Raw genomic sequence first — 14,334 nt, 5'->3', positions numbered from 1 at the left:
CACACACACACACACACACACACACACACACAACGATAACCCCATCCTTGCAGGTGGCAATAAAGGTTAAACTACACCATGAGTAGGTCCAGAAGCAATTAATCACCTGTAGCTGTGTGTGTCCATACACATATTTCTAGACAGTCTGCTATATGTGATGTGTTCTGGATTGTTGCTAAGAAACAAACATGCCAAAGGGCATGTAGGAGGAGACTGTGTGTTGTGACACACACATGCACACACACATACAAGCTGAAGTGACACGGGCTCAAGCAAGTCAATCCAAGTGGAAATATCAGTGAAGGTTTACAATTAAATTTCTTGCCTTTTTTTACAAGACAAATTGCACAAAAAAAATCCAAATTTTAAAATTGCATTTAGCTAAAAGGACATATGCTGAAGTATTCAAGTGTTAAAATGCTAATATAGTTTCATATACTGAGAAGAAAACTCAAAAAAATATTTATGTCTGAATGCTGCTCTCTGATCTAATCTAGAGTTGCTCTTAGTGAGAAGCAGCAGGCTGTGGATGTTGCACTTGCATCCTTTTTGCTTGCTTACTGTTGTTCGCAGTTATCTGATCAGTGCACCCTGCCTTCTTGGAGTCGCTGGGTGGGCTGCATGAGGGTGCTTAATCCAGTGACTTCAATGGTCACATGGGCAATGGAGGGGTGTGATTGGGAGGAACGGCCTGACTGATTTGAACCCGAGTGGCGTTCTGTAAATGGACTTATGTATAAACCACAGTTTCTCCATAATCTACACTATGTTTGAACATAAGGACACCCTAGGTCACAGATTGGTGATCAGTTGTGTAATTGTTGCATCGGATCTCTTTAATCCCTCTGACACATCTTCTGTTAAGGAAGCAGAGTCTGGGCACGAGGTCACTGAGGTAGATAAGCAACTGTGTTGTTGCCACTACAACATATATATATACATATATATATGTGAACTCTCTGCATGTATTTTAATAGTTTTCCTTCAGTCATCATTTTGTTTCCTATAATTGATTGGGGAAAATGCCGCTAATGCACTGGGCATGCTTACATCTGCATGCGCGTACTCAGGGGAAACATTAAGCTCTGATGTTTCAAAGTTAATGTTGTCTAACAAAGTGGACAACGCGCCTGCCTCCCTCCTCCCACATTTTTCATCAAACTAAGCTCAGTGCAAAGGAAAGAGAGGCTCGGTTAATATTGTGCTAAAAATGAAACATGAATTCGTCTCGCTGCACTTGTTATTGTGGCAAATCAATAATGACACGACCCAATTCTGTCTCCTAAACAGGTTCAAACCAGATGTGACTCGAGGTTTTCGATTCTGATGGGAACAGATGGTCACAGAGCAAGACCACACACAAACACAGGCGTGAATGCAATGTTTGTTCAGATAGGAACCCAGGGTCCCATATTGCTCCATGCTGCTATTTGTCAACGGTGCACACAATAAAGGACAGATGCCTAATTGGTAAACATTCTGCTGCGAGTAAATCACCTCTATCATCGGCACAGACGCGGTGGAAAACAAAAACACATCAGGCGTCTCGCACGCTGATATTTTGAAGGAGGTTGTCCGTGTTTCTGTTTTAAATTTCTCATATTTTCTGTCTGTAATAGTGAGATATAATATCTGTGTGAGTGTTTCAACATTAACAAACTCGCCTCATTCCTCAGCGACTGAAAGAAGCTCTTTGTCTATTGTACTGCATGACAATATGTATTGTAAGAGACGGAATCAGATTTCTTCCCAAGCAGGTGTGTGTATGACTCTGTGTGTGTGTGTTAGCGTGTTTGTGCCAAGATATTACAGAGAGCAAGAGCTCGTTATGAACGAGTTTTCTTGCGACAGTGCAGGTGTGTATGACAATGTCTCAGACTGAAATATGCATGTGTGCAACTGTGTTTAGCCACCGGCAAAGTCTGTTTCCCTCCTGTCCTAATCCACTCACTTACCTGAGTTTCTCCTGCGATAAGTCTGGAGTCCTTCCAACACACACACACACACACACACACACACCTATATGAAAGTGCGGCCGCATACCCATTAGACGAAGCAACATTTTGCACATCTGTGTGAGTTTATGCCTTGTAAGGTAACGGTATTCACACTGTGCGAAGCTGTGGGTGGGTGCGGCGAAGTCCATAAATCTTTTAGTTCTAATCAACAAAACAGTCATAAATAATGCAAGATTGTGTGCAACCATGAGAGTAAAAACAGAACCAAAATAACTTCCACAAGTATTCTCTCTTAATTTAATGGGGATTTTAATGGCAGATTTTCATCAGTGAGCATGTTCTGGGATCTTAACTTGATCTTGATCTAATCTTATATACTGTCATGCTAAAATCATCTTATTTTTTGCTTTTGTTCAGGGGACGAGCCAGGTGATGCACCCAGCGGTCGTAGTCCAGAGGGAAAGGACAGGACCCCACCTCGTCGTCGCCCAGTCCTGCCTCATCTTCTTCCACCTACACAGGTAAGTAAAAAGAACACAGAACAATAAGTAAACATGACAGGTTAGCAGACATGGCAATAATTGTCTGCCCATTTCAAAGACAAAGAAAGGGGCGGGAATGGTTCGAACAGGCTATGTGACTGAAAACGTATCAGCCAAACAGAAGTGAAACAAATCCCGTGCATCAACACTCATACAAGTGCAGACAGACTCGAGAGTTATTTGGAACGATTCTTTTTTTTGACAACCGAATCGATTTTTGCCGACTTTCATGGAGCATTAGGGACGGATCTGTAGTTGTGCATCAGTATCGACGATTCTGAGGCCTGAAATCCTCTGACCGTTTTCCAATACTTTTTGGGTTATTTCACACCCACCCACACCTCCTTCAAACCACTGCAATGAGCTCCTCTGATTAATTACTGAGAAGCAAACGCAGAGTGATCGATCAGCCCGTCACATGCAGAGCTCTGTCAGAGAGAGCCTGATGCAACTTGATATCAATGTTGTTCCTGGATGACGCACTTTTCATTGAATAGTGTCTGCTGTGTGATGTAACACCACTGCTTGCTCTCCCTGAAGTTCAATAAACATACAGATGGGATCGTAGATTTAGTTTTTGTTTCTATTTTTTTAGTTGAGCAACTACAGCAAACCTAGTTTTATTTCTAAAGATGTACACATACTTACAAATGTAAGTACAGCGAAAAGTCTTGAGTCGCCCCTCGTTTCTTTATATAGTGGTCCCTCGTTTATTGCGGGAGTTACGTTCTAAAAATAACCCGCGATAGGTGAAATCTGCGAAGTAGCTAACTTTATGTTTTACAATTATTATACCGGTAGATGTTTTAAGGCTGTAAAACCACTCACTACACACTTTATACAGTTTCCGAGGACAGGCATGAACATTTTCACACTTTTCTCTTTTGTTTAAACACTCAAAGTTCAAACCTTCGTAGAATAATAAGTCCAGTATTATAGAATGAAACCAAAGGCACCCACAACATACAGTACAGCACTTCAGAGTCACACTGCTAGCGATCGAAGACTCATGTAAATTTGACAAGCTGAACTCATCCTATACTGTACTGGAGACATGACACGAGATTGATTGACAATGGTCTACAGCCAATCAGGACGCAGAACACAATGCGCTGTTAAAAAAAAAAATCAGCAAAGCCAGCTGGTGTTGCGAAAGGTGAACTGTGTTATAGCGAGGGACCACTGTATTGTACCACTGCTTTGAAGGTGTTTTTATTTGTATCTGTTATCATATATATATATATATATATATATATATTTTCTTGTTAACTCTATTTTCTGTAATGTTGTATCTTATTGCCTATCCTTCGTCAGGTGCCTGTTAAAGGCTCCGCCCACACGATGACTTTTGAGCCTTTGACCCTGCTCTCTCTGCTGCTCTTTCTGCTGTCACCATGGGAACCACGCTGATGAGGAGGAGAAAGATTTGGGGCTGTACAGTGACAGGAAGTGTTGAAAGACTGTATTTTTGTGTGTGCGCGTGTGACGCTGAGTACTTTCTGTAAGCACAGCTCAACCGAAATGATTGTTATGTTGTTCTGGGTCACCTAGCTGTTGGTTTAACACAGCTACAGGTGTGCAGTATGCAATTTTTTGTATTACCTGTACTTACCTCTACATGTGTTCATTTGTATTTAACTTTTATAGAATAGACCACACAGCACTACTGACTTTTTTTGAAGTGATATGTAAATACAAATATATATATTATATATATTTATATAAAGAATTTCTAAGGATAACAAATGATTGAGTGTAAATTGAGGTTATTCTAGATCAGAGCAGGACATTAAGGGATGTTTGGTTTAGTATTATCTTTAAAAGATGTACAGTATCTTCCACAGACACTAAGACCTGTAGCAAGTATAGTTCATGCTGAGGACCTCCCTCATTAGCGAAGGAGTGTGGTTGGAGGGAACGAAAACTTGTGAAGCCTCATTAATGAAGAAGATACAGGCTGTAAAAGTTCATCTAGGCACTTTCTTAAAAAAGCAAAACAACCAGCTATGTGTTACTTCAGACTATTAACAGATGGTCTTGCAGTTTAGTGAAGATGTTCACAGTTTGCTCAGTAATTGTGCAAACTGAAGCTAGCTTATAGGTTGTGGAGAAATTTGTTATGTTTCTTCTTCAGATGCAAAATCTCCAAAACTGTAAAAGCACCGTACTAATGAATACAACAGATGTAAGTAAAACTTGAAATTCAATTATTCAACAGAAGGCTCTGTCAAAACATAAGAATATGAAAAAGCACCCAGGAAAAGAGACAACCATCTGCCTGAACAATAAATAATGCGATGTCTCATTTTCATATGCAAACATGAACTGTCATGTGCTTTCAAAGGCTGGCTTCTCATCCAATTTGTATTAATTGAATTTGCTTTCTCCTTCAGTGAGGTAACGTTTAAGACATTTAACAGTACTGTAGGCTTGTCTTTACTATTCAAGCTTTTTCTACATCTGATTTTTGTGATATCAGATTGTCTCCAGTGAGGGGAAATGATGGAATACAGAGATAGTGATCAGGGCACAGCTGAGCCGAGATCCAAACGTGATGTAATTAATAATTCATATTACAATTATGACTGAAGATTGCCGAACCAGTCCGCATGCATTTTGTGGAGTTTCCCTCTGAGTGTTATGTGGGTGGTACTTCGGGAGTATGGGGTGTCTGGCCTGTTGCTACGAGCCATTCGATCCTTATACAACCATTGCAAGAACTTGGTCCCCATAGCCAGGAATGAGTCGAACTTGTTGCCGATGGTGTTGGACTCCACCAGGGCTGCCCTTTGTCACCGATTCAGTTCATATCATTTGCAGATGATGTGGTTCTGTTTGCTTCATCAGCTGGTGGCCTCCTGCTTAAAATGAGAATAGTCCTTGGCTGTAAAAGGTTGAAGTGCCCACCCCATGTCACGAGCGAGAGGAGAGGGGAGCGAGAGATGGACAGACACACTGGTGCTGCGGTTGCAGTGATGCAGACGTTGCATCTGGTGGTGACGAGAGAGCTGAGCGTCCCTACATCCCTACCCTCACCTATGGTCATGAACTTTGGGTAGTGACCGAAAGAACGAGATTGCGGATGATGGCTGGCCTCTCCCTTAGAGATAGGAGTTTGACCAGAAGGGGCTCAGGGTAGAGCACCTCCTGCTCAAATGATGATCCACATGATCCACATCGAAAGGAGCCAGTTGAGGTTGTTTGGGCATCAGACAAGAATACTTCCTGGGTGAGGTGTTCCGGGCATGTCCCACTGGAAGGAGGCCCAGGACACGGTGGGGAGATTAAATCTCTTGGCTGGCCTGGGAACACGTTCGTGTTCCCTCACACAAGCTGGAGGAGGTGGCTGGGAAGAGGGAAGTCTGGGATTCTGTGCTTCGGCTGCTGACCCTGTGACCCACCCCGGATAAGCAGAAGAGGATGGATGGATATTACAATTATCAAATCCTTTTGGCTCTCTGTTGAAGCTCAAATATGCACCCAACAGCTGGACAGCCAACTGGGAGACTGGTTAAAGATATTCAATAGGGTACAAATGAATCATTTAACAGACTTCTAATCTATTTATGTCTGTGGATGGTTGGCCTTGTTTGTCTTGGTTATATCACACTGTGCTGGTTACATTAACTGCCTCAGAAATATACCCTCTTAAAAACCTCTTTTCTTGAGGTTTCACCTCGTAGAGAGCGAATGATTGAGGGTAGTATTTGTCTTTTACTAAGTACAGTGAAATTTTTAAAAAATGTGTCTGCTTTCATGGTCCGAGTCTTTTTATTTATGAGGGAGAGACAGATGATTGACAGCTTAAGAAATACCATTATGAGCTTAAGTGTGTGAAATATCTGGGCAGTGAGCCCAAAACCTATGTTACACAGCAGGATGCTTTTACAACATAACCTTCAAACAAATGTGCTATCATTTGATTACTGTTTAAACGCTATACCTAAATGGGATGAGTTTTTGGATTCAGTCCAAACTCTACCATCTTTCACAGCTCCTTCTGGGCCTACAACACACCGACTGATATACAGTGGGGCAAAAAGGTATTTAGTCAGCCACCGATTGTGCAAGTTCCCCCACTTAAAATGATGACAGAGGTCAGTAATTTGCACCAGAGGTACACTTCAACTGTGAGAGACAGAATGTGAAAAAAAAATCCATGAATCCACATGGTAGGATTTGTAAAGAATTTATTCGTAAATTAGGGTGGAAAATAAGTATTTGGTCACCTCAAACAAGGAAAATCTCTGGCTCTCACAGACCTGTAACATCTTCTGTAAGAAGCTTTTCTGTCCCCCACTCGTTACCTGTATGAATGGCACCTGTTTGAACTCATCATCTGTATAAAAGACACCTGTCCACAGCCTCAAACAGTCAGACTCCAAACTCCGCCATGGCCAAGACCAAAGAGCTTTCGAAGGACACCAGGAAAAGTATTGTAGACCTGCACCAGACTGGGAAGAGTGAATCTACAATAGGCAAGCAGCTTGGTGTGAAAAAATCAACTGTGGGAGCAATCATCAGAAAATGGAAGACATACAAGACCACTGATAATCTCCCTCGATCTGGGGCTCCACGCAAGATCTCATCCCGTGGGGTCAAAATGATCATGAGAACGGTGAGCAAAGATCCCAGAACCACACGGGGGGACCTGGTGAATGACCTGCAGAGAGCTGGGACCAAAGTAACAAAGGTCACCATCAGTAACACACTACAACGGCAGGGAATCAAATCCCGCAGTGCCAGACGTGTTCCGCTGCTGAAGCCAGTGCATGTCCAGGCCCGTCTGAAGTTTGCCAGAGAGCACATGGATGATACAGCAGAGGATTGGGAGAATGTCATGTGGTCAGATGAAACCAAAGTAGAACTTTTTGGTATAAACTCAACTCGTCGTGTTTGGAGGAAGAAGAATACTGAGTTGCATCCCAAGAACACCATACCTACTGTGAAGCATGGGGGTGGAAACATCATGCTATGGGGCTGTTTTTCTGCCAAGGGGACAGGACGACTGATCCGTGTTAAGGACAGAATGAATGGGGCCATGTATCGTGAGATTTTGAGCCAAAACCTCCTTCCATCAGTGAGAACTTTGAAGATGAAACGAGGCTGGGTCTTCCAACATGACAATGATCCAAAACACACCGCCCGGGCAACAAAGGAGTGGCTCCGTAAGAAGCATTTGAAAGTCCTGGAGTGGCCTAGCCAGTCTCCAGACCTCAACCCCATAGAAAATCTGTGGCGGGAGTTGAAAGTCCGTGTTGCTCGGCGACAGCCCCAAAACATCACTGCTCTCGAGAAGATCTGCATGGAGGAATGGGCCAAAATACCAGCTACTGTGTGTGCAAACCTGGTAAAGACCTATAGTAAACGTTTGACCTCTGTTATTGCCAACAAAGGTTATGTTACAAAGTATTGAGTTGTATTTTTGTTATTGACCAAATACTTATTTTCCACCCTGATTTACGAATAAATTCTTTACAAATCCTACCATGTGGATTCATGGATTTTTTTTTCACATTCTGTCTCTCACAGTTGAAGTGTACCTCTGGTGCAAATTACTGACCTCTGTCATCATTTTAGGTGGGGGAACTTGCACAATCGGTGGCTGACTAAATACTTTTTTGCCCCACTGTACACGAGCAGAGGACTTTTTTGGTTTTTCTGAAGCCTACCTTTGGTCAATCACATGCTTTGAAGGAAATTTAAAATTTTAAAAAATGTCATATATTGTTTAGGTTGTTAAATTGTTATTTTTTTCTCATAATAAGAACTCAGTTTTATTAATAGTTATTCTGTCGAGATAATCTATCGAGATAATCGGAAGAACTAAATTATTTAGGAACTGCAGATCAAACAGATTAAACTTGGTGTTCTCAACTTTGTGGTCTCTGCTGTAAAGTTGAGATGAGAAATTGACATTGAGAAACCAATAGCGAAAAAATGATGTCATTATGAATCTGTGTGTGATTTTGAGTATAACACTTTGGTGCATCAAAGTGCTAAGTAGCATGTCAAAGCATACTGGTGTACGGCGAATAAACTTTGTCATCGTTGGATAAAAGTCATTATGTTTTCTTGATCAAAGTTTAACAGCTCTCTTAGTTTAGGAATCCTAATTTTTGTTGTTATTTAGCAGGATGCAGAGGAACCAGAATACAGTAAGAACAACTTGTTAGCTACAGCCGTGTAGCTCAAGCCACTGCGCTAATGTTAATGTTAATGCGCTAATGCTAACATCAGTGACTGATGTGAAACTCACCACTGTAATGTACTGTGTCCTGCTACTGTTGTGTCATTAATCACCATCAGTTGGATATTTTTAATAATAAACTGTGTTTTTAAATATGTAGTGTAGTTTTTGATATATCTAAAAAATTGTTTTTTTAAATTAAGGTTAGAAGATCTGAATAAAATCTACAAACAGAACTGAAACTGAAGTCTAAAATAAAAAGAACAAAATCTGCATCTTAAACCAGCCAGCATAGCCGCACTGTTGCACGAATTCTCCCATTAAGGAGGAGTCACCCTCTCATTAATGTGACATTAATGCTTCTAGTGTGGCTGTAATCGTCGGGTTAACTTCAACTTCACACCTCTATAGAGGAGAAATTACAGATGAGTGATTTGAAGCTATCAAGAGAAAAACACTTTTATCATTTTATATGTTTGGTTTTGATTATTTCTTTGATTATTTCCACTTTGCTAACTCCGATGTGGGGCAGCTTGCCAGACAACCTAATCACCAACATATTCTTCCACACATGGTGCTTTGTTTACACAAGCCTGACGGTAACTCTACTTTTACTGTCTTCTGAAGACATCAGACAGCAAAAATACAACTAGAGTACACTGGAGTCCATTACATGGATCATGAGTCATTGCAGCAGTGTAACCAAAATGTAGATTGCGTTTCAACTCCCAAAAATTAACTAAAAAGAGACCAGCCAGACTGAGCACTACACTCTACAGTAAGACATGCGATGCATCTCTGCCACTGCCATCTCACTCATTGGGTTCTGACCAGTTCCTGTATAAAATATCAGGCCTATTGATGTTCAGTGAAAGAAATGATTCCTCATGATTGAGAAGCTCAGACTAGCTTAATGTTTAGCAACTGTCCTGAAACGAAATTAAGCTTTTGTTTTATGTATAGATTCTTAATAGATAAAGACATGCAGCAGTGAGGAGGAGAGACTTTGAGCCAAATGTCTCTTCTGCAGTGCCCATTTCAAGGCAAACTGATTAACCGAGTACAAACTCTTCATATAGTTCCACTGCATTAAGAGACTTAGTGGACCCTGTGAAGTATGGCAGCTGCATTTATATAATTCCAATGAATAGCAGGAATCAACAGGCATCTGCATATATGCATTCACTGTACATGTTATTAGCTATACCTGTTCAATACTCATAACCAAAATATCTAATGGGCCAATCACTTGGCAGCGATCCATTACATTCATTCATGTGGACATGGTCAAGACAGCCAACTGGAGTTCAAACAGAGCATCAGAAGAAAAGAAAGGTGATTTATGAGACTTTGAATGTGGCGTGGTTGTTGGCAAGACAGGCTGGTGTTCTGAATGCACAGAAAAAGAGAAAAGGATGATGGTCAGACCACTTCAAGTCAAATATGCACTCATTACAACCAAGGTATGCAGAAGAGCATCTTTCAGTGCACCTCACATTAAACCTTGAAGCAGATGATCTACAGCAGTCACAAAGCTCAAATCATCTCAAACTGGTTTGTTGAACATAAAAATGAGCTCAGTGTACTCGAATGGCCTTCACACTCACCAGATCTCAAGCCAACAGAGCACCTTAGGATAATTTACACCATGGATGTGCAGCCAACAAATCTGCAGCAATTTTGTGACGTTCTCATCACATTATGGATCTCTTGGGAATGTGATGAGTAGCTAGCAAGGTGTACCTAATAAAATGCTAATGTCTCTGCTCACATGTAAAACAAATGCCATTACAACAAGTAAAACCATATCAATATAACCAGAGAAGCCCCTGAAAGGGCCAGAACGCTAATGGTCTGTGCAATGAAATGTAATGTGTAACGTGATGCTCGTAAGTGCTAGCTTTGAGCATAGCTAGCAATTAAAAGATGAGTATGTGGGGACACAAACCATTTGATGTTGTTGTCTACTCCATCTCCCAAATATGCACATACTAAAGGAGAGACAAAGCTTCACACAAATAAACAAAGTGACTCCTTCCAGGTGTAATTTCTGAGCTCACTTTTGGTCAAATTTAAAAACAACTACTCATTTGCATGATCCATATAAATGCTCTAAATGTAGTTTTGTTCAAGTGTTTCCATCAATTAATACAAATTATGCATAGTCTTGTAAAGTCACAGTGTGACACTTAAAGCGAGATAAGCTGTTTTGGGGTTACTCTCATCATGAAAAAGAAAACTCCTCAAATTTAGTGAGTGATGGCTCCACAAATGAAATGAAAAATGAGCAATCTTGGCTTCAATGAGTAGCTTGGATGAAGTTTAAAATGCAATAAGTGTCCTTATCCCATCGCCAGACTGGAGTGAGATTTAAAAACCTCAGCCCAATCAAAACTGTAAATTAGAGAGCAAACAGGAACCTTACAACAATGAGTCATTAGCCACTGTTATTGAACCTGTTATAAAAAAATCAACTCTAAACTCTAGGCTAGCAAATTTGCTGCAACAGAAATGAAGCACAACAAATCTGCATCCTTTTAGTCATCATCATCAATCTTCACTGAATGTGCCACACTCCACAACCTTTGAAAAATTGCTGCAGACTGAATTTTAATAACAGATACAGGGATCTCTAGAGTGGAAAGTGTTAACTTTTATTAATGACATTGGAAACACTTTTAATTAAAAAATAATATCAAGGAAAAAACCAATAACAAAACTGTGGCATAGACCTGACCTTTATATGCAAATTCCACAAAACCGAATCTCCGCTAGAACAGAAGATAAAGTTCTGTAGGTTTACATTTTACCTCATAATAAATATTTTTACTTCTTTTTAGATTTGGATTTTACTTTTGGATCATCCACTACATCTAGGTCACTAAAAATATTTTAAACATACAGACACTGAAGCTGTGAAAGCTTTATTTATGTATATGTTATATGGGAACGTGGCTGCAGGTCTTTGGCCTCTGGCCCTGTGCAAGATTACTGTGATTGGATTGGCATGGTCACAAAGTTGGCACAAATTACTTGGCTGGCACAGGATCCTGCCGAGGCATGTTGGGAAATAAAGACATCGCTGAATGTGAATTGCCACCAAGAAGAAGAGGGCAGGGGAGGGAGAGAAAGCACAAACGGGAGAGACTGGGAGGAGGAATGTCTGCCATCCCTCATCCTTATGCCGGCAGATCCAAGTTCCACCCATGATGTCTGTGTCATTCTGAAACTTTCTTTATTATTTCATTTATTTTTATTCATTATTGTTGATATTTCTCTTCTACTGCATTTATGGGACAGATCCCTGCTTTTGCCTGATGAAGCCACGATCTGCTTTGACTAATTTCTCTGGGGAAAATGTCTTTCTTGTTTCTTTCAGCCAAAAACCGCAAAAGGGCTAGAACAGCCTGCACAGCCCTGAGCTATAAGAACAGAGAGGAAAGCAGGAGGGAGATGGGCTTAACAGTAAAGTAGGTGAAAATGAAAAAAAAAGGAACTATATGAGGATTCAGGGCTGAGAGAGGCAGGGAGACAGAGCGTGTTGCAGGATGTTCTTTCGATGAGCTGATGAGGTTTCTTGCTGAATAATATCCTTCCTCTGTGCCGGCACTAATGAAATCAGAGCTGTGATTATTGTTGACCCTGTCCATGGGTTATGACTGAGGTTTGTTCTATTTAAAATCATGTTAGTATGTGTAGCCTTTGAAACACACATCATATCAGCGAGCACTGATTGCAGACATGTTGATGTGCTCCGTGCAGTTTTAGAGCTTCGTTAGCTATAAAAATGGGACTCGAGGCAAAGCAACGCAGTGGGATTTGTAATTGATTTAGAAAGTGCCACGACACAACTGCAAAGGTCAAACTGGTAAATGCTCGCCCTTTGCTGACATCCGCTGGATTTTATCGTATATCTGTCTGTTTGGAAATGAGCCTTTGAATTTACCCAAATCAATTTCCAGTGATGTGCGCTCATGCTTTTATATCCTGAAGAGCAACATTTTAGGGACTTAGTAAAAGGGGAACTTAGCGTCTGATCTGTGCGAATGAGAACATTGTTTCTGAAAATGTGTGGATTTAGAGCATCCGATTGCTGCCTAAATCCAAATAGCACTGGCGTGGCACTGCAATCTTAATTTAGTTTGAGTGTTTAGGAGCTGTTTAACCACAAAAGCTGATCGTCTTCACAGTAGTTGGCAGCCTCCTTTTTCACAGTCTATAATGCCAACATCAGGGCAGCTCTAGTGAAGCAATTAAGGATTAAGTGTCTTGCTGAAAGGCACTTTTAACTTCAGCTTCTGTGTGGAAGAAACACTAACTGTTACTGCAAACTGCAATGCCAGAAAGACATCGAGGCTTTCTATCAGTGCCGTAAGACCAAACCAGATTCAAGGCCCATATCATTCACCTTTTTAACGAGTTAATATAAGTGTCTCATACAATCAGACCCAGGACTGTTTTTACGTCTGTAGCTCTAATCACATTTGAGCTGCTGCTGTCAAAGCAAACTTTTTTACACGTGACAGAGAAATGCACAAAAGTGAACAACACAAAGGAGGTTGTCTGGTTAGTTAGTCGCATTAAAAGCTGACCAGAGGAGGGGCGTGGCTCACCTTGGAAGTTAATACATTTCGGAATCTATCCGGGATTATTTGGAAGTACTCTTCACCACTGTGAGCTAAAGATAGGGCACATATCACTGACCGGTTATGGTCGAGATATCCTTCTGCACGCTTTTCACCTTTAGCGCAAGTATGCAGACTCAGATTACACTCAGTTGTTTTTAAATATAGCTGAAATCACAGCATGTAAATTGGTTGTTTATAGGTTTCATACACCCACTCTATATCTGACATCTGCCTATGTCCATCTATATAACAGATGGACATACATGCATAGTCAAAATATGACAGTGACCTCCTTGCAACCAAGAAAAAGATAAATGGTGGTTGTCAGATGATTGCTCTGATTTTTTTTTTTATCATGCAGCGACCGATTTAAAGTAGTTGCCAGAACCTCTGGACAACTAATGGCAGTCATAGAACAAGTGCAAAGGTCACTTGGTGGGAGGCATCCGGTCTCCAAACTACTGTGGTCTGACTTTGACTGATTGCAGTCACTCTAAAACTGATAGGAGAAAGTTTGCAAATACTTGCTGTCTAATAATAGTTATAAACTGAGACTGTTTGCCAGCATGTTACAATCAATCATCCTACCCAGTAGAGTCAATGCAGACCCCAGAGAGAATTTTGAATTTTTTTATTCCATTTTCAATTGTTTTGTCAGTCATTTTGTTCCTATTGATGTCAGAACTTTGTTTTCTATTTCTGCTTTGATTAGTGCTTTTTAAAAATGCAACTGTTTTGAGGTCCCAGTGGAACCTAGTCAAAAACACTCAATTCCACCTACGGAGTTTTAATAAACTGAAATCAGTTTGGGTAGTAATTTAAAGCCTCACATAGTATTAACAGATGTAGGAGTACTTTGTCAATAATTTTTAAGAAGACTCAGATTGAACTTCCCACGCTGGAAGCCATCAACAGCAGACGTTGCTCGGCATACCTGAGATATCTGGGACATGCTCGGGGTCATGCCACACATGGAAAGGAGTCAGCAGTGAAAACATCACCTGCAGATGTGACTG

The 14,334-nt window shown here is 40.8% G+C and overlaps 1 protein-coding gene across 2 annotated transcripts in view; it reads left to right on the top strand.

Annotated features, from left to right (window-relative positions):
* The window catches only part of gpc5b (glypican 5b), a 55,036-nt gene extending 48,445 nt beyond the window's left edge, over window positions 1-6,591 (top strand). For both annotated transcript variants that reach the window (XM_005923872.3, XM_005923871.3), the window contains exons 10-11: window positions 2,376-2,479; window positions 3,815-6,591. In XM_005923872.3, the coding sequence (XP_005923934.2) occupies window positions 2,376-2,479; window positions 3,815-3,910 (200 nt within the window). In that variant the 3' untranslated portion in view covers window positions 3,911-6,591. The remainder of the gene's footprint in view (window positions 1-2,375; window positions 2,480-3,814) is intronic.
* The last annotated feature ends 7,743 nt before the right edge of the window (window positions 6,592-14,334 follow it).

This window comes from Haplochromis burtoni, unplaced genomic scaffold (assembly GCF_018398535.1).
Source record: "Haplochromis burtoni strain Fernald_Lab_line unplaced genomic scaffold, NCSU_Asbu1 Contig_53, whole genome shotgun sequence".
NCBI classification, from domain to species: domain Eukaryota; kingdom Metazoa; phylum Chordata; class Actinopteri; order Cichliformes; family Cichlidae; genus Haplochromis; species Haplochromis burtoni.
Note: the sequence above shows the minus strand (reverse complement) of the source record. Positions and strands in the feature narration are given on the sequence as shown.